At 38.1% G+C, this 22266-nt stretch overlaps 1 protein-coding gene across 1 annotated transcript in view; it reads left to right on the forward strand.

Moving 5' to 3' along the window:
* LOC126377582 (homeobox protein orthopedia-like) overlaps positions 1-21448 on the forward strand; it is a 48820-nt gene extending 27372 nt beyond the window's left edge. Inside the window, exons 5-8 of the mRNA XM_050025392.1 lie at positions 15985-16147; positions 17134-17286; positions 17596-17733; positions 18414-21448. Of these exons, the coding sequence (XP_049881349.1) occupies positions 15985-16147; positions 17134-17286; positions 17596-17733; positions 18414-18553 (594 nt within the window). The 3' untranslated portion in view covers positions 18554-21448. The remainder of the gene's footprint in view (positions 1-15984; positions 16148-17133; positions 17287-17595; positions 17734-18413) is intronic.
* Positions 21449-22266: the final 818 nt, after the last annotated feature.

A 22266-nucleotide genomic window follows, 5' to 3' on the forward strand; every position in this document is an offset into this window, starting at 1 on the left:
AAGTTCGGTGCAGTCGTACCGAATAGTAAGATGGCAGGTATTTAATTAAATAATTGACTATGACTTTTATTTTACCTAATATAATATTATTTATAGGAGAAAGAATTATTATTTATTTTCTTTTTTGATGTTCTATAAAAAATAAAGGAATACTATTACAGAAAGAAAATCGATTATAATTATTCGATCTATTTATTGCAACTCTTTTAAACTCTTTTAACAGTTATTCCTTCAATATACATATATTTCCACGAACATTGTAAGTTTGCGTAGTTGTAAATATTTTAGATGGATATCTCATTATTTTTACATTTATTATCCCAAATTAACCCAGCCCTATTTTGACTAAACCCCAGAATTTTTCATAAACATCCTGGCCGCAAACATGTAATCTCTGTCCTAATCCATAGGATCAGGGCGCGTTAATTTGTAGTAGGGGCAGTAGTTAATAAGTCGTCTGTGGGGCGATGACTGCGGTTTTGATTCCCAGGTGGTTCAAAGAGAGTCCGGTCCGATCGTTAGTTCACGTCAAATCCGGGAAATTCACTATTAATTTTGTGGTCAGTGCTATTTTTATCCGGATTTTGGAGTTGCCGTTCCCTGTTATCCAGGGCACGGTCCCTGGCTAAACTAAGGCTAACATACCTGTTATTTCAAATGGGGTAGACAGAGACTAAAATAATCGGAAGATAAACACTTAAGCTCCTGACTATATACAATTATGGGTGATAAATAATAAATTAATTCATAACATAACATAACAAATACTTTATTGCACAAACAGGAAAAAACAAAATACAAAACAAAAGAGAAATAGAATTAGTACAATAGGCGGCCTTATTGCTAAGTAGCAATCTCTTCCAGGCAACCTTTAAGTATAGGAGATATTGAATATTAAGTAATATAGCGGGATAGTGCAGCATGGGAATACTTGTGCATATAAAAATAAATACACTTTCGACTACATAAACTACATAATAATAATACACATAATTATAATTGTTATAATAAATAAATATCACTACTTAAACTACTTCATATACTATGGAAGAAAAGGAGTAGATAGATTATGAAGATGAAGAGGAAATAGAGGTAAGGAAATGCGCCTTGACTTGCCGTTTAAAGGACTCCAATGACGAAGCTCTCCTAATGCTTTCAGGCAGAGAATTCCACAAACGGACAGCTTGCACCGTGAAAGACTTGGAGTAGAAAGTTGAGGAATGGGAAGGAATATTTAGAGACAGATTGTTGGATGAACGGAGGTTGCGGGTAAGAGTGGAAGAATGAAAGACGAAGCGATCTTTAAGATAGCAAGGAGATTTAGGGTTAAAAATTTTTAACAAAAAAAAACCGACTTCAAACGCAAAACTAAAAAGCAATAAATAAATTTACTTCGCACAAAGTAATTAGTACGTATTTTCAATTAGTTAATTATTTTATAATTCTGAAGCCGGTGCCAAGGAAATGCTACAACGAAGTACCGATTCATATATTTTTCAATACTGATTGTTTTGTAATTTTTTGTTTGACATTGTTTTGTAATTGCTTTGATATAGGTATTAAACAATATTGTGTGTACATAGTAATTTGATATTGTAGTAGGGTTGTTGTAGCATTTACTTGGCACCGACTTCAGAATTATAAAATAATTAACTAATTGAAAATACGTACTAATTACTTTGTGCGAAGTATATTTATTGCTTTTTAGTTTTGCGTTTGAAGTCGGTTTTTTTTTGTTAAAAATTTTATTTTATTTTACGATTTTAAGTGATGGTTAGACTGAGCAAGGATGCAGACAGACAGATTTTCTGATTTATATTGATACAGGGTGTTAGATGTCACTTACACCCCACACAAGTACATACGGTAGCCATACAAGTAGGTATGGGTGTTAGTGACACCGTAACGAATACTGAGGGGGATGTTTCCGACCATGATTCTGAGTTGATATCAAGTGGAATTTTCAGTCTGAATCATCCTGAAAATTTTTGTATTTTTTTTAATTATTTTCAATTCCATACTTTTGCGACGGAAAATTCCACTTGATATCATCTCAGAATCATGGCCTCAATCACCCCTCAAAGTTTTCGTTACGATGTCACTAACACCCTGTATATAATAATATATGATTAGTAGTGATCACAATTATTATTGATGAACATGTTTACACACACACACACACACACACTCACACACGCGCACACGCACACGAGCACACGCGCACGTACACACGCACACACACAGACACACGCACACACACAGACACACGCACACACACAGACACACGCACACACAGACACACACACACACACACACACACACACACACGCGCACACACACACACACACACACACACACACACACATACACACATGTGGTTGTCAGTGGAAGCTGCTATCATACACACTCACGCACACATATAGATACAGTAGATTTCGCGTGGTTCGCTCGCTGCTAAAGCAGCTCGCGTGTCCTGTTTATTCGAAACTGTCCCTCTTCGTATGGCGGCCATCTTGTTTTTCCGCCATTTTGTTTTTTTTCACCGGCGACAGAATTTGACCAAGATTTAAATGGGTGTCGTGGAAACAAACAAAATCCAGGTGCAATAGGTTTGCCAGGCCGTAGTATGTCTCCCTGATTGGGAGCAGTTTTCAAAGATGACGTTCCGATCACACCCCTATACATCATTTTTAACCCCAAGACATTTTCTGGAAAAACAAAATTTTGTATGGCGGCCATCTTGTTTTTTCGCCATTTTGTATTTTTTTCACCGGCCATTAAATTCGACCAAGATTTAAATAGGTTTCGTGAAAGAAAAATTGGTTCAGGTGCGATAGTTTCGCCAGGCCGTAGGGTGTCACCCTGATGCGGAGCAGTTTTCGAAAATCGGGAAGTATTTCCATACTTAACATGACGATCCGATCACAACCCCGATATATATTTTATACCCCGAGACATTTTCTGAAAAAACTAAATTGTCTATGGCGGCCATCTTGTTTTTCCGCCATTTTGTTTTTTTTTCACGCGCTATGGAATTTGACCAAGATTTAAATAAGTGCTCTGAAAGAAATATTGGTTCACGTGCGATAGTTTTGCCAGGCCGTAGAGTATCTCTCTGATGCGGAGCAGTTTTTGGTGACCAGAAAGTATTTCCGTACTCTACATGACGTTTTGAGTAAGCGCCCCATACATTATTTTTACCCAAAGGGGCTTCTTCTAAAATCGACAAAATTTTGTATGGCGGCCATCTTTTTTTTCCGCCATTTTGTTTTTTTGCACCGGCGTTTGGATTTGATCAAGATTTAAATACGTTTCGTGAAAGAAAAATTGCTCCAGGTTGTATAGTTTTGCCAGGCCATAGGGTGTCTCCCTGATGCTGACCAGTTTTCGAAGGTCGGGAAGTTTTCCCGAAGCCTAAAGAGCGATCCGATCAATATGACTTTACAAACGCACTAGTCGCTCCTACGATTTTTGAAAATTCCCCTCGATTTCTCTGGTCTTCCATCATCAGATCCTGACTTTCTTGACATGGGACCCCCTTGGGTACATCTCCTTTCAAACAAAAAAAGAATTATCAAAATCGGTTCATATACGACGAAGATATGCCCGAACAAACATAAAAAAAAAAAAATATACGGTCGAATTGAGAACCTCCTCCTTTTTTGAAGTCGGTAAAAAAGGACGGAATATAGAAGGAACAGGATATGGCAGTCTCTCCGACGATAAATCGGTAACCACCCAAGCCTCGCACGGTAGTCGGTAACATGATCAAACTTCCGCAGGCCAAAAATAAATCTTATGCATAGGTTTTGTAAACGTTCAAGTTTTGCAACTAGTTCCACAGAGAGATCCGGGTAACAAACGTCCGCGTAATCTAAAATAGGCAGGACGAGACACTGTGCTAGAGTGATCTTGGTTTTGGTCGGCAAGAGGTTTTTTAGACGCTTTAGCGACCCGTACGCGGCAAACACCTTCCTGCTAACTTCTGTCACCTGAGGTTTCCAGGAGAAACACTCGTCAAAGATAATGCCCAGATTCTTAACAGTATGGCTGGCTATACGGAACATGTACACCGTCAAACGTTATAGGGGGCAAAGTATTAAAGTCAATTCTAGACACGAACCAGCGACTTCCAATTAAAATGGTCTGAGTCTTGGTAGGATTGACCTTTAGGCCATAAGAGTGGCTCCAGTCTGCGATGCACTTTAGATTTCTGTTGGTCACCTGTATTGCATCAGAGAGATCACACAAAGGAGCCTGAGTGTAGATTTGAAGATCGACTGCATACAAGTGGGATGGCGCCCAGAGTAGTCTATTACAAAGCCGTACTAGGACTCCTGTGCTCCGCCTCTGAATAGTACTAACAGTTACTGCTGCTCTCTGTCAGAGATGGATATGAGGAGACAAAAACATAAACAGCGTAATAAACGGACGGGCACAGGCCAAAAATAAAAATAAAAGAACGTGAAATAAAAAACAAAAGCCATAATGAAAAGACATGTAACAGCCAATTTCTCGTTTGTAAAATATTATTTTTAGTATCTGCGACCTTGGTATGTGAGAATATAAACTGGAAGTCTATAATTGCCACTTTTGATGTATCATAATAATGTTTGTATTATATACTGAACTGTTGCAAATTCTCCAAATCATGCGACCGTGGGTTAAAATAGCCACATCGAAGCGATTCCTCTTAAAACTAATATTGCTGTTTGACATTTGTTTGCTTTGCGCACTTACTTTTATATGCGCAAATGTCAAATTCCAATATTGCTTTTTAGATGAATTGCTTTGATGTGGCCATTTTAACCCCCCAGTTCACCAAACATAGCAGGATTGCTTGAGAAAACCTCGGAATTCAGGAAATTATTTGGTTTTTTAAAACAATGTATAAATTATTTGGTTTTTGATGAAACGCTCAAAGTCGTCATTTTAGTGATGGTTTTATTATGTTCGTATTATAAATCAACAAAATCAAAAGCCGGAACAGGAATAACAATTTAAAAAACTACACCGCTAGAAAACTATCCACAACACTAAAACAAAGCATAGTGATGTACCCTCATTTTATCGATATTTGAACACATTAAAGCGGACTTATTTTTCCAGTCCATTACATTACAAACAGGGTAATTGAGCGCCGTAATCCGTTAATAATACAACGCTGCCCCCCGGCGCGCCTCGGATTTAAAAGTCAATATGTAGGGGCGAGCGCACGTAATTAGGTGTTACCCCAACTGAGGATTCATGGGGATTTGTGTAAGACAATATATTATTTTTTAATATGGCAATGAATTTTCGCTTTTGGTAATTTATTTGGTGCGAATTTACTTTTTTTTTTCTAAGTCTATTTTAAATGTTCGCTTTTAAAGTGTCATTTTTAACGTACTCGATGAAAAAAAAATAAAAATAAATAAGAAACTCTATTTTAAAAGGATTGTTAGTCTTGTAAAACTTTACAAATATTTGAATTCGTAATGGTACATATATCTTTAGGGAATTCCTCGTCTTAATCTGCAGAATTATTTTTAATTAAGTTATATTCTGACAGTTCAGTTTTGTTTTATTAGTATTGTATATAATAGACATTTACCGTTTCGTTACATTATTATTTAAGAATTGTAAAAGTCATTCGGCTTTTGGGAAATTTGTCAAGTTATATATAATTTCATTTTTCTGAATTCCCACGACATCCTTGAAATATATACTTTTTAGTTGTCATTATTAGCCGTGGCAGCACAGTTGGTAGAACGCTTGCCTCTCACTTTGAGGTCGCAGGTTCGAATCCAGCACAGGCCTAAACCAATGATTGTCGGAATTTGTGTGATGAAACCCACATTTCCAATAAATGCCTGGAGATTATGTGACCTAACATGTATTGGGCTGGTTTTCTCTTCGCGGATTGGAAGGTCAGACAGGCAGTCGCTTCTGTAAAAAACCGGACCTGTCAAATATTCAGGTTAGGTAAGCGGGCCCCGTGAAAAACGGATCAATGCCTAGATAGATAAGTTGCATTATTAACGTAGAATTTTGTTGGTAAAGAAATTGTTTTAACATCATATACTCAAGATCTCATTTAAAACAACCAAAATACCAACCTACAGAAAATTAAAAAGCTCTAGCGGCTCTCAGTCAAAATTTGAAGAAATACTTTTTTAAATATCCATCGCTCTTTGAAATACCCCTCGTTTGGTGGGGGGGGGGGGGGGGACACAGACGGACAGCTACATGCAAAAGGAATTAACTCTCCCTGGAGGCCGCGGAGTGTTGGGAGCATTCGGAGCGACGGGAGTGTTAGGAGCACCCGCCCCGGCGTTTGAGATACATCTGTCTTAGTGCCGCGTTCATTGACTTTGTGGGGTTTGGTTTTCTTTGTTGTTATATTACCCATTGTTTATGGGCATGATACAGTGTCGGTTGGTACTTAAGGTGCGAATTAAATGCTTTAGTTTTTAGAATTGAATTGATCATATTCCTATGAGAGGATAACGTAATTATCATATTAGGACTGCAATATAAGTGTGTCTGCAAATGTACTTTGCATAAAATGAGAAATTATATCTTAAGGCGAGGCCCTGTGGCTTTCACTACGAATTAGTCGCACCACATCCATCATAGAACGAATGTTACCCTCATTGATTTAAAAGATGTGTTGCTGTTGCAGTTTCTTGTCATTTCTTCTCCTCAGCCATAACACCTTGCTAAATGACGTAAATTCAAAAATGTTACATTGACCTTCAACAAGTTTATCCATGATAATTACATTGAATAAATGATTCTGATTCTGATTCTGTTAAAAATAGATTAGAGCTGTTTCGTACTATTGCATCCGTTTTTACAGATGTAGGTTATTTTTATGGTAGAATGACGTGCACGTTTTGCAATATTATTTACTAGGGTTAACTACAATGTGAGGAGCTCGGTAGCGCAGCGGTAAACGCGCTCGGCCTGCGATTGTTGAAGTTAAGCAACTTTCGCCAAGGACGGTCATAGGATGGGTGACCACAAAAAAAAAAGTTTTCATCTCGAGCTCCTCCGTGCTTCGGAAGGCACGTTAAGCCGTTGGTCCCGGCTGCATTAGCAGTCGTTAATAACCACCAATCCGTATTTGGCCCTCGTGGTGGTTTAAGGCCCGATCTCCCTATCCATCCATCCATAGGGAAGGCCCGTGCCCCAGCAGTGGGGACGTTATTGGGCTGGTGATGATGATGAACTACAATGGCGAAGGTGAGACTATCGCTCGATTGCTGTATATTGTAGAAGAACAAGATAGTCGTTTTCACATAATGTATGACGTCACTCTGTCGATACTCAACTACACAAGTCAATCGCGGTCTAAGGTCTCCAATAACTTACTGCTCCTAACCTACGCAAACCCAACCATTTTACATTTCCGTAAACCTCACAAAATTACACCTTTAATCTTACATTTTACTTCACCGTCTTAATAACAATCTCGGCAAAGCAATAATAGTCCTTACAATAAAAAGGGATTCGCGACTCAAAGTTTAACAATAAGATAGCGCGAGAAGTACGTAAAACAATAAGACAGACATTTTAATCTAACTGCGACGTTTTCTGTCTCTCTCGCTCTTCTAGTAAAGTATATAATATTGTACGTCTGTTGTCTCCCTCGCTCTAATTAAAAGGAATCCTTTGTTAAGCGGGGACGGGGAAATGGCTAATATAAAGTTCATGCTTCTTAAGGAATGGAGTTGTATTAATTTTTCGTTTCTGTTTGAAGGAAATTGGCGAAGTTTAAGCGGCGGGAATATTGGAAAAAATGTTATTATAAGTTGAATTCGTAGCCAGAGATAAAGGAAAAACTTACCTATATTCTTACAAATAGGTTATAAGTTGAGCATATTATATTCAATGACAGCATAAAGCGTTGTTTAACGAGATGGGATAGGTTTGTTACTATAAAGTTCATTAAACTATCTACTCAAATACAAATATGCAACTCTTTTGACAATTTGTTTCTCTTCCAATTTCAAATTCCAGTAGATAACCGACATGAGTTTTTGTGTACCTTAAACATAATATTTACCTTTTAATGAAGTATTTTTCATTATTTCTTCCATCATCTTAGAATTACCTCATAAATTTAATGACATTAACTCTTGAGCAAAACACAAAGTTGTCAAGCGAAAAAATGCGAAAACTCAAAAGAATTTTCAATATTGAACATTTTAATAGACATTTCGTTGAAAAGCAATATAAATTGAGCGCAGAAACAGCGCTACCAACATAATATAAGTGAGCACATAACTTCCGCTCGCTGAACCGGATGTGACGGGGCGGGGCGATAGGGAATACTTCAACGTTCAGATGTCGATAGAATTAATTTTTAATTTTATCGTTTGTGAATTTTCTATTCGCTCGCCCGAAGTTTGTTTTGTCAATCAATTTTGTATAAAACAGCTTAAATATGCCACAGATCTATCAACAGGATAATACATTGAGTCGAGATTACTCCACATAGTCTTCCATGGTTTCGTCGAGTTCGTCAATGATTGATTCAAACTTGTTTATCCTATCATACCTACTGCAAAACCATCTTCAGACGATATGTGTTCTACATTCCCAAAAAGAATTAAAAACTTGAGATTATGAATGAAAAGTTCCTAACGAAGAACGAATTAAAACTACCTACTTATAAATATCGGGAGTCTCATCCTTGCTTTAAACGCTATAAGAACCTGTTAAAATGTGTTTTAATTACCTACTTATTAGTAGTGATTACGACTCTTATCTGCCTTACTGTTAGGTTTAGTAAGTGTAGGTACTTACTATATTTGGTAATAATTCCTAAGTATAAATGATTGCCAGTCTCTGCTTCAAATGGTTTTAAAAGACACGCACAATTAATATTATGTTACTGTTATGTTCATAAAAAGTTTGACAATTCTATCTGACAACAAATGACAATGAGAGGCTATAATGAGAAAAAAATATCGAAGAAGTCTCGCATCTTTTGTCAAACGGGGATGAGCGTTTAAACTATTACACCACACTGAAATTACATAAATTTAATTAAAATCATCGATAAAACCAATATTTTTATCGACAAGTTCCCCTCCCTAGTGGGTCGCGGGGCGCGCGCGCGTACATATCGAGCGGCGGCCGTATGTACTACACTACGCACTGTGTACAGTGTGTACCGTTCCACTGTATGCTACTGTATGTACCGCTCTACTGTGTTCCATAGCACTGTATGCTTCACAAGTACTACGTATGTCTGTGTGTAGGCGTTGAAACAAACGCTTCGTGCAGTCGGTTGTTTGCTGTGTTTTGAAAATAGAATAGAAAGATTCAAATTCAGAATGCCGTTTATGCATCATCATCAATTTAAGAGCCACGCTCTTGTCGGTGTAGCATTTTCCATTCCAGTCTATCAAAGGCCAATTCCTTTACTTCCCTATAAGACACGACGTTAACCTTTTCTTTAATCTGTTCCATGTAAGCTCTTCTTGGTCTTCCCCTTCCTCTCTTTCCTTCTAGCTTTCCTTCTATGATGTTTTTAATGAATTCGTCGTGTCTTATTAGGTGTCCAATCATCTTGCCTCTTCTGTCCTCAATAATTCTCAGTATTTGTCTCTTTTCCCTTACTCTTACTAGCACTTCCTCATTTGTAACCCTTTCTGTCCAACTTATTCTTTCCATCCTCCTCCAACACCACATTTCAAAGGCCTCGAGTCTCTCTCTGTCCTTCTGTGTCAGTGTCCAAGTTTCACATCCATAGAGGGCTATACTCCATACGAAGGTTTTGACACATCTTTTTCGTTTATGCATACCTATTGGTTAAATAGTTTATTTTTTTAAATGGAACTTGAATTCTTCTGAAACAAAGACACTCGCTTCTGGGGCTTCGACTTGAGTTTGAATTAATGTGTTTCCAGGATTCGCCCCCTGTTACACGGGACTTACGAACGACCTCAGTGGACCAGTGGTTGAGCGCTGGGCTCACGATCCGGAGGTCCCGGGTTCGATTCCCCGTGGGGACATATTACAAAAATGACTTTGTGGTCCCTAGTTTGGTAATAGTAGTTAGTAGTAATGTCCTAACATTACTGGCTGATCACCAAATTGTCCGAAAGTAAGATGATCCATGCTTCGGAAGACACTTTAACCTGGTTACTACTTACTGATGTAAGTAAGTAGTCGTTACCATGAGCTATGTCAGGGGCCTTTGACGCCTCAACAGTAACCCTGACACCAGATACATTCTGGTTCCCGATCATTATAAGTCTGACGCTGTGAAAATTTGACTTTAATTTTTGTATATTTTACCGGAAATGTATGAAATCAAGGAATAATAAAACGCGTTGTTAATGAATTTTTTTTATTATAGCACTTATCGAGACAATCGGGTAACAGTCAAAACAATAATAATATGTTCATATTATCTACCTAATTAAATTTTCTAAAATCAACTGTCTATTAAGTTTTAACGTATCACAAAATCAACTTATATTTATTTTTATAAAATCAAATTTCCATTCGGCAAGTAATCAGTCTGATAATTAAGTAATTATAAATGCGTCCCCGCGTACCCACCAATATCTTAAATGTTTTACATTTCCGATTGCTATTTAGCAAATGTGTAATGTGCAAGTATAATATAATTTATTTCACACATTTCCGTGCGATTTTAGATATTACATACATTTCCGTTAACATATACAAAAGGACATACAAAGAAAACTGACTGTATTGTAAACATCATAAGGTCCTAACGTACTTTATATTCTTCCAAAACATTACAAACCCGTCAAAGTTATATTCCTAAACGCTTTATCTAAGAATTCCCGATAAAACCTTCTCGATTTTATCGGCTATTAGGAATAAAGACATCCTTATTCTGATCATAGCTCGGTCGATCGCTTCGGTATCGTCGCGGTAAATTGATATTTACTGCGGGCACGGGTCGCGAATACAGATGCGCGCATTATAGACCCTGTCTGGTGGTTGTGTTTGGGGGTGTGATGGTAAATAGTTCCGAATCCATTCCGAACCTAGCCAAGCCCGCTTAAATCTTTGGCGGCGGAAGTGTTCTCCCACCCCTTTTATCGCGCCATCGGAGGGTCTCCCGCCTGGAAGCAACCTAGCGTGGCCCACATGGAAGTCTTTAAATAGGCTCCGGACACAGGTTGGCCGCTGCAAGGATAATCTCTGCAGGTTGCCTACCTATGTGGTTGATGGTTGCGATGATTGCGAGTGTGGAGTATCACCACAAACTATGGCTCACCTTTTATGCTGTCCTAAGTGCCATAACACCTGCACTATTAAAGACCTTTACGAAGCTACTGACAATACCGTAAGTGTGGCCTATTATTGGTCAGCAAAAATTTAGTATCGATCGCCATCGACTCGTAAATAAGAAGATGGTAAATAGTAGCAGGGTGAAGGTATGCACCACGGAGTAGAAGAAAGATGTTGGAAAACCTCTAACGCGCATTTTGTATGAGAACCTCTGTCGCCGGTTCAATCCCACTCTCTTTTACTACAACACGTCTCAAATTCCGTAACCACTTTACCGGCAGTGTATATTTTATGTGATATGCTGCAATTTTATCATTACTTTTCGTAAGATACTGCATACAAAAGTATTTTTTGCAAATAGCCGATCATACTTAAGTTTTTTAGTGAAGAATAATTATGCAAGAAAAAAGCAAAAATCTATTTTATAATGCTTTTATAAAAGCTTCTGTTAAATATGGAGCATACTCCATACAAAGCCGCTAGACACAGGTAGCAACAGTTAGTTGCGGTATGTTTGGGAAGCGTATTAGTGTGTTCACGCGGGGGTGTGGTGCTTGTGTCGGCGGGAGCGGGAGCGGAAACGGACGACTAATAGGAATATATTCAATAGGCAACAGTATAACCTAGTCGAATGAGATACTCTTTACGAAGCACAAAACGATACATTTTTATAGAATTCGTATAAAACATACACGTATGACGCCATCATTAACCGTTGCACTCTTTATTAGGTATGCACATCTTAATTAAAATATGTAAATCTTTAAAAAAATAGATTTATGTTTTATTCAAATCCAAATTAAACTTAAAACAATGTACTAAAAACAATTACAAAAGTTACAAGAGGAGAACAATCGGCGGCTACAAATGCCTCGACAAGGCATTAGGCTTGTGCAGCTGTGAGAAAAACGCTTACATTTCCGCCCCCGCTCCCGCTACCTCCTCTACTCGCACCACACCCTACCAAGTGCACGTTCGAGGCAACACGAAGAACAAACACTCGTCGCTAACTCAACCCTCACGATAGTGACGACATACACTACACACCTTTACACCTTTTACGTTATAAGTATGGGTTTTGAAATATTCAATATATTGTAATGCGAATGGTTACTGAATTGTTGGGAAATTGTGATTGGAGGAGCTCGGTGGCGCTGAGGAGCTCGGTGGCGCAGCGGTAAACGCGCTCGGTCTGCGATTATTGAAATTAAGCAACTTTCGCAAAGGCCGGTCATAGGATGGGTGACCACAAAAAAAAAAGTTTTCATCTCGAGCTCCTCCGTGCTTCGGAAGTCACGTTAAGCCGTTGGTCCCGGCTGCATTAGCAGTCGTTAATAACCGTCAATCCGCACTGGGCCCGCGTGGTGGTTTAAGGCCTGATCTCCCTATTCATCCATAGGGAAGGCCCGTGCCCCAGCAGTGGGGACGTTAATGGGCTGGTGATGATGTGATTGGCGATGATAACTGGGAGGTTCAAAAGACCACATTGATGCAATTCATCTAAAAAAAGCAATATTGCTATTTGACATTTTGCGCGTGAAAAATAAGTGCGCAGCGACAGCAAATACCAAATCGCATATTTTGTTTGGGGAACGTACCCTAAAACATATAGATGGTACTGTTAAGAGTTGCCATCGTTTAATCTTCTACTTTTATGCTTCTGTTATCTTTGTTTTTGAGTATAATTGATGACCCTTGTTACACCACCCAGCTCATAAATAAAAAATTGAATAGAAAATCTCAAAATTGCACGGGATTTCAACAAAACTTTTTTTTCAACAAAATTTTCGGATAGATGGCGTTGGCATAGAGACTATATATTTTTTTTCTATACTTATTTATTTTATTTTATATTAGTTAACATGCTCGTCCCCGCTTGAAAATAGCTGCAGGTTCAAATCAAATTAACTTTATTTTAGTTTGATATTTCTACCTCTAGTTAAAAAAAAAATATATAAAAAAGTTTATTTAGGTTAAATCTACGACACACATATACATTATATGTTTAGTTCTGTACCTTTTCTTGCTCTTGTCATAAGTGAAGGACCTTTTAGAACCGCCAAATTAACATAATCCGTAGTAGGGTGGGCAGAACCAAAAGCAATCGGAAGACAACTACTTTCGAAACGAAGTCCTAAAATGGATCATATCAATTTTCTTTCATTTACAATAATGCCTGAATTCTACAAACGCTTCTCTACGAATCTGTTTTCAAAAATACATACATATATATAAAGATGCTAAAATACGCAACTATTTTTACATTTCCTCACGAAAACAGGCTGTGAAGCGTCCTAACATAATGTTGTAGGCAATAAACAAAATAGGGGAAAACGCGGAAAACTCCGAAACGAAATTCCGTCGGCCGCTGCTGTCTGACACACGATAAATAATGGAAGTTTGCAGTTGACAGTCGCCAAATGAGTACCTCTGTCTCCCTCGCACCAGTCGGACCACTTCCTCCCTCGCGCGTCGCAGTCAATATTTAATGTGTCTGTCTTTTTGCAATGTTACCACTTTTGTTTTTTGTTTCGCGAAGTGGTTAAATGTGTTTTTCAGTTTATTTTTCTCTGGTTTGTTTGAGTTTTTGACGAGTTTACCAGTGATTGTCGAAGTTGGAAGTTTTTTTTGTTTGTAAATAATTTGTTCGAGTTCTAAAATAATGGTAGAGCAATGTAACTTTGATGTATCAATGTTTATCCATTCTAAACTCCATCTCCGTAGTATGTACTGTATGTACTGTAATATTTCTCTACATCAAAAACCAAAACCAAATTACGCGGTAAAGAACTATTATTGCGTATGGCACACAAATATCCTGCTTGGATCAAATATCCAGCTTAAGCTCCCCTAACCAAGTCTCCGCTGCATCCGTCACACAATGCAGTTCGGCTATACCACCTGGGAACCGGTGCAGAGGGCACTCGTTCACTATGTGGGATATGGTTTGGTAAAGAACTATATTACAACAATAAGAAAATTGCAAGTTTTCTGTTTTGAAGTCGTTTAAAAATATTTTCTAGCAGCCCTACCATGAACTGTCATTGTCCTTCACTTTAGAACGTCAACGAAAAATTTCGCAAGAACATTTCAGGCGAATTTTGTCTTTTGAAGCAGAAACGAATAACATAATCTCACGACTATATCCCAATTGGGGTAGTCAGAGGTATATCCATCACAAGATAAACTAAGTACCCACGCCTCACAGAGCTTTCTGTTTGACGTGATGGCTGGTGAGCCGTATCGCCGTTTAAAATGGTCGAACCAACTGTGTTAGTGAAAACTGCACTTAAGATACATTAATAACTCATTGGCGCAAGTCCGGCTTGGGACGCCTTGTCTCACTTGTAGTTTTTAATAATTTAAGTAGGTAGTGTATGTATCCAAAAACCATTAATATCCCAAAGAGAAACCTAAAACCCCCTCCCTCTGGACTTCCTTGGTTCCCATTTATCACCGCATCGGCGGGGCTGTGGGTTAAGCCGAAGATCACGGGGAATTGTTCGTCATTTCTCAACGCGATGGAGTTATTGATAGATAATGTGAGGATAAACTGAGGATAAATGCTGATCGCTGTTTATGGAAGTTTGTGTGGTTTCTGAAGGGATTTGACGGGCTGAGAAACGATTTAAGGCAGATGTTTATTTTGTTTATAAGGTCCTACAGAAAGATAGATAGATAAAATACTTTATTGAGCACAATGGACACAAAATACAGAGATAAGGACACTTATTGTTCATGCAGCAATTTCTTCCAGACAACCTTCGGGTATAGGAAAATTTTGTACAAGTATAATAATAGCGGATTAGTGCATTTTTACAAAATAAATAATTAAAAGAACTACCTACATAAAATAAGTACATTTAACTACATATTTATAGTATACATAAATATATAAAATTAATATATATAAATATTGGCACACCTACTTACATATTTATTATTGACTATTATATATAACTAAATAATTATACATACATATAATAACACCTACATATACTACATTAGTTTTTAAGAATGACCTGAAAAATTATGTTCTTAATTTTGAATTTAAAATGAACTACTTTATCTACTCATTATTAAATTACATTACACATATTATTACATGCTACTTACTAAAAGTTACACGTCTCGATGATGACAAATTTTGAATTTCGAATTATTAAATATGATAATGGATTGCAGCTGCTGAAAGATGACGGCTATTTTTTGATGTAAAATCTATTGTTTTTTACACGACGCGCTGTTTAGATATTATAAAAAATATTTTGCTGCCAGCCTTTTTGGCGGGAACGGGATCGGGACAGTTGCTTTCTTCATTGAATAATCTAAATAATTAATACGAAGTGGTGTGTTGTGGTTAATGATCGCATTAAGTTAGTTGGAAAACATTCGCGACAGGGTTATTATATCGGAATATTCACTAAACAAAGTGTATCTATCTATTTTCGCTTCGTGCCAACAAGCCGCTTCATAACTCGAAAGTTTATGCTTTCATCATTTCATTAATCATCAAGAAAAAAATACGTAAGACATGGCTGTATGGGCATAGTTCCCTTTGTCTTACTCTTCGGTGAAAACCAAAAAAAATGTTGTGCTGCCAGAAACAAAAGGCATTAAATGACACTTTTATGATTAAAAAAGTCCCCTGGACTAGATTCCTTTTTTAAATCTAGTAAATTAAAAACTGACAAACATCTACCCATCTCTTTCCCGCAGGTGTGGTTCCAGAACCGCCGCGCGAAATGGAAGAAGCGTAAGAAAAGCACGAACGTGTTTCGCTCGCCTGGTGCCCTGTTGCCGTCTCATGGCCTGCCGCCGTTCGGAGGCGATGTATGCAGCCCCGGCGTGTTCGGCGACCGGCCGTGGTCTATGCCAGCTGGTAAGCTGTTGATATTTTATGCTAGCCTGGTACTTTTAACCTCCTTCTTTGTGAGTCGATGACGATCGATACTAAATTTTTGCTGACCAATATGGCCACGCTTACGGCATTGTCAGTGGCTTTGTGAAGGTATTTTAATTGGGAACTGAATAAAGATGAGCGTAATTATTGGAACATTCTTACTTATTCTTTTTTGTTTGTTGTGTAATTGGTAACGACACCTTGTAGTCAAACCAGACTAGTTCCAATCCCTGCTCGGGTGTTTCTAGAAAAGTTCGTCTTCTAACTTGGCTCTGGCTGGGTATTTTTACATCAACCAGCTCTAATGTGTGAAAGACAATTCAATAGTCATTATGATCATCAGTGATCGACGATCATCATCAAAACAATTCCAGATGAAAGTATGGCTTCATGGGGTAGTCAGAGGTACATCTATCGTAAAAAATGTACCCACACGAGATTTCTGTTAGACCAACGTGATAGGTGGTGAGCCGTATCGACGTCTATGATCGAGCCAACTGTGTTAGTGGAAACTGTGACTTCATTTTACAATCCAAATCACTTATTATCGAGGAAAATAATTATAGCTTCCTAACGACCTCCGCCAGTGGTTTGAGCGTTGGGCTCACGATCCGGAGGTGCCGGTTTCGATTCCCGATGGGGACACATCATAACAAAATACTTTGTGGTCCCTAGTTTAGTTAGGACATTACAGGCTAATCACCAGATTGTTCGAAATTAAGATGATCCGTGCTTCGGAAGGCACGTTAAGCCGTTAGTCCCGGTTACTACTTACTGGTGTAAGTTAGTAGTCGTTACATGAGTCATGTCAGGGGGCTCAATAGTAACCCTGACACCAGGGTTGATGGGGTTGGTAATCCACCTCACAATCCACACGATAGAAGAAGAAGATAGCTTGCTGTAGCTGAGCAGAGGAAGCAATTGTACAAGACACCTGTCAGAACCCGGTAATCCCCTGGTTGCAGGTCTGGGCCAGCTGTCTCAAGGCGGCGTCGGCATGGGCGGGTTCGGCGCAGGAGGTCTACCGCAACTAGCTGCGGACCTCAACCCTGCGCTGCCCATCACCTCCGTGTCCTCCGCACAGGGGTACCAGTCGCATTACCCTCTCAACTCACTTGGTAAGACGACAATATTACACTGGTACGTAAAAGTTGCCAATGTTGCCAGTGAGTGGATTCATAAGCGAACATCAGCGTTATTGTAAACTTGCCAAATATGATCCATAATCAACCAAAAAACCCTAAAAGCACCGAATTTGTGTGCCGAAATTTTTCATAGTGTAGAATCCGTACCACGAAAGTAATTCCTTCAACACTGCTACGATAGCAGTTTTCCGCGGAAACTCTTGCGCTCATTATGACTTTTGTTTCGTGGTATGCCCTCTTCTGATAGCCAGGAGATAACTAACTTTATTCTGTACGTTCCAGGAGACACGATGATGTCGTACTGCAACAACCTGGGCGCGCCGGGCGGCGGGGGCGGGGGCGGAGGTCCGCTCGAGGGCTCGCCCACGCCACCGCACATGCCGCACTGCGGGAACAACAATGCATCGCCCACAGCTTCTGGTGAGTTCTGATTTCCTGGTACCTCTACTCTATAATCTACAGGTACTCAAACTCAACTGTTCTGTACGCCACGCCGTAATAGCAAACCTTGCCGACTGCTTCAGGTGATCGCTCTCCATATGTTCTGATGTCCTGGTACCTTACTTAATTACTTAACTTTGTACGCCGTTATCCCATCACGCCATCATTGTCATGTTCAGATGTAGTGATTCAGATTTCTGATGTAGACGACACGCATAGTTCGCCGCCGGCGCCGATACCTCGTTCAAATCCACTTTGTTGCATTGGGGCCAATGATGACATACCTATGTGCTTTAGGGTTTAAATAAAAAGCTTAATTATTACGTTGAGCTGCTTATATCTTATATCATCCCGGGCATATCAGTAGACCAAGGAATAGACTTCTTTAACACAATGTAAGCGAGACTGCTAATGACTAATTTTGTTTTTTTGGAGACCTGTGGCTCTCGACTCCTAGACTATAGCAGGCGCTATAAACCGATATTAGACAGCCTTACATTGTATAACAATAGGGCCCTTTTACGAGGTTTTTCTGGCAGCTTCAGTAGTTTTAGGCGAACGAGACGTTCGTTATGTAAAAATTGGCGATCTAAAGTGTGTTGCCTATGCTGAATGAAGTTAAGTTGAGTTTGAATTTAACATAATACTTCCTCCTACAGGTGGAGGCGGCGAGCATGGTGAGGAGGAGGTGTGGCGTGGTCACAGCATCGCTGCGTTGCGACGCCGCGCCTCCGAGCTGTCGGCAGCCATACCGCCCTACCTGCAGCTCAACTATGACGCACACAGCCCCGTCTACTGACCGGCGGCCGGGGAAGCCTGTCATATGAGCTATTGCTGAACTATGTACTCCTGGTACTTTATAATCTCGGTTGGACCCAGCGCCTAGATATTTTCCATCAATCTTTGCTTAATGCTGTTCTGAAGGGCTAAAAAGGCCAAATTGAAGCAGTTCATCTAAAAAGAAATATTTGATAGTTGATTACATTGCACACTTACATAGCATAAGCTAACGAATATATCCCAATAATAATTGGTCAAAGGTCCATCCATCGCAAGATGAACTAAGTGCCTATACCTTATCACAGGCGCAATTATCAAATTGCAATATTGCTTTTTTTAGATGAATTGAGCCAATGTGGTTGAGTCCTTTTAGATCCTCTGTTCTCCTAGTATTCATACAAATCCCTGCCGGGGCCTGACTGACAAGCAACTGATGATATACGTCAAACTGTACTTGCCATACAGCCTCTTCTGCAGGAAACCATCAATACTAGGCTACCCCATTGTGTTCTGACGTCCCAGTACTTAAAATCTTGGTCCATATTTCTGAATGGAACTGCTGAAGTTTTGCGCTCCTAATCATATAAACAGTATGATCAGTTTACTAACAGCGTGGTCGAAACTTATTATTTATTATGTGCGTCGAGTAAGGAAAACTCTGTTAGCGCGTTTCAGGCCCGCTACGGTGATTGGCTGAATTTGATTGACGATATTATTATTTACATTTTCCTATCGTCAGTATTTTCGTAACAAGCACTGTCGCTATCTCTGAAAATGTAAACAAAATCGTGTTAAAACCCCTAAATATGACTGGCAACATTCCTTCCAATGAATAAACGATTCCTGTTCCTAAAAAGTATACGGGAATTATTCACATTTCACCTTAAAGTGTTGTTTACTTGAGGGTGAATATAAATTTAGTTATATTCAGGACTATTAATGAAAATGTTGCATTAATTGTGAGCTGTATTCAAGAAAATACATGTATACGCATTTGAACAATAATAAATATAAAGTTAGCATAGTTTACTACTGAAGCTATTTATTCTAAGTAACGATTATTATAAAATATTATTAGTGTTTAATTAGTAATATCGATGTATTTACGAAAAATGTGGTAATCGATTAAGTAGATATACATTCCAATTCAAAGTAGAATAAATCATTGTTGTAGTATAAAAAAAAACAATATTGTTTTCTCTAAAAATCCGCTAAAGCCAAAATTTTTAAGTGTGAATATGTTAACTGAGTGAATGTAAACGTCAAATGTTTTTATCGATTAAAAATAAACTATCGGAAATAATTTAATAATGATAAAACAGCATATTCTAACGAGCGAAACAAATAAATTATTAAAAAATAATAGTTGAAAAATAATTTCAAATCATAAACTAGGTGTAAAGTCCAAAGTATACTTTTGTGTGTATGAAATAAATAGTTAGGATTAAAAATACAATAGGAAAAAAATATTTTGGAAACTTGCGGCCACTATTTTTCATTAATTTTGAAGTGGTTAATAGTTCCTACTTGTTATAATTTTAGGTCCCGATTTCTATAATTTTATTAGCAATTTGTATATTTATTTTCATTTTGTAATAATAATTATTATTGTCACAGAATAATAAAAAAACCGAGGAGATTTTTCCGTCCGTTATTTTATACGTTAAGTATTGTAAGTAATAAAATTACTTTTTGTTCAATTTTATTTTATATTTTGTATTATTAATTTAATATTTCTCGGGTACCTTCAACTCATAATTTTATTTTACATTAGTGTTATATTATAAGTTTCTGTATTAGTTATTATTATACACTAAAGCCAAAGTGATGTAATTATTATAATTATACATTTGGTTTTACGAAAGAGCTTTTGAAACTACATGAAAACGTAGATTTTATTAACATACCTTCATGCCATGTTCAATCTGGTGTAGACAGAGGTGAGCGAAAGTAAACTGGATTTATAACACACTCTTTTATTTATGTATTTTTTTTTGTTTTATGCATGTTATTATCAACAAAGTAAATATTTTTATGGCCTTATTACACTACACAATCCATCGGACCCGATGCATCGGGCAATGTAATAGCAAATCGAGCCACGATTTCACAATACATATAAAATTGTCGGGCTCGACGGATCGGGTAGCATACAAATAAAGCCTATATTTTGATAAGTGCTCATTTTAGTTGTCAGAATTTTATTTTAACATGAAAGCTCTTAAAAAGTACTGTTTAGAGCTAGATTTTAACGTCACATTAAAATAAAAATAAAGTTTATTTCTGTCAGAATCGTTTTTAGTCATTCGAAAACATTTAATAATTTAATTAACTACTGGTGCTAATTCCTGCAGACGTCATCTAATTTTATTTTAAGTTATATACCTGTCATTTTCTTATACGTTGAAAAAGAAAGGGACGGGTAATCGACAGGCATAAAATTTATGGAACACACGTCAATTTTAAGCAATAATCTAAAACAACCGTCTAAAAATTTTACATGCGCCAATAACCCGACAGAATTAAGTAGACAGCACGTCAAACGGATTGCATACCAGCGAGATGCCTATTTTATTCGCCCGGGTTATTCATTCGTTTTAAAATTAACTTGTTGACAATCATCCGTCCCTTTCCTTTTCGGCGGATAAGAAAATGACGGGTATAACTTAAAATAAAATTAGGAGGTGTCTGCAGGAATCGGGGCCATTATCCACCTACATGGTTTAATCCCTTTTGTTCTAATAAACTATTTTTTGTATAACTGCGCTAAATATCACTTCTCGTATTAAAGAACTGAATGTCAGCGTGTAATGGAAGTCTCGAAGTTTCGCTCGCCCTTCGTTGTAAAGCCCTTAATGTATGACTAGCATAAGTATTACTATACATACATACATAAATAAAATAGACAATGTTCCATCTATGTTTTATTTCCTTAAAAATATATACCTACTTATCACGTTGGTCTAACAGAAAGCTCGGTGGGACCGTGGTAGCCCAGTTGGTAGAACGCTTGCCTCTCACGTTGAGGTCGCAGGTTCATATCCAGCACAGGCCTAAACAAATGATTGTCGATTTTGCCCGTTGTACCGTATGCACCATTGACCTGCACCATTAACGGGCGATTTTGTTTTCGAATTCATGTTTGGATCAAGGAAAACATCGTGAGGAAACCCACATTCCTGAGAAATGCATTTTGGTTTGTCCTTCGCGGGTTGGAAGGTCAGGCAGGCAGTCGCTTCTGTAAAAAACCAGACCTGTCGAAACTTCAAAATCACTTGTCGAAATCTAGGACTGCTTCTTGATAAGCCTGATTGTCCGAAAAAATAAGATGATTCCGTGAAAGGCACGTGAAACCGTTGGTCACGGGTTAGTAGACTAATAACTTCCACCAACCCGCAGTGGAGCAGCGTGATGGAGTACGGTCGATACTATACTCCCCTCCGATAGATTGAGGGGAGGCCTATGCCCAGCAGTGGGACGTATTAGGCTATTTATGTGAATGTTATGTCAAATCTTTAAGTAAGCCGATCCCGTGAAAAACGGGATAACGCTAGAGTGACAATAATGAGAAAAAGAAAACATATTAAAAAAAAATACATTTTATATTCTGCTACCACTTTATAAAACATAGTACCTAATGCCATCTATCAATAAAAATATTAAAATAATACTGCCCGCCATCTAACGAATAAAAATTAAACTACAGTGTGTCGTACAGCGAACTAAATAGTT

This window comes from Pectinophora gossypiella, chromosome 23, assembly GCF_024362695.1.
Source record: "Pectinophora gossypiella chromosome 23, ilPecGoss1.1, whole genome shotgun sequence".
Lineage (NCBI taxonomy): Eukaryota > Metazoa > Arthropoda > Insecta > Lepidoptera > Gelechiidae > Pectinophora > Pectinophora gossypiella.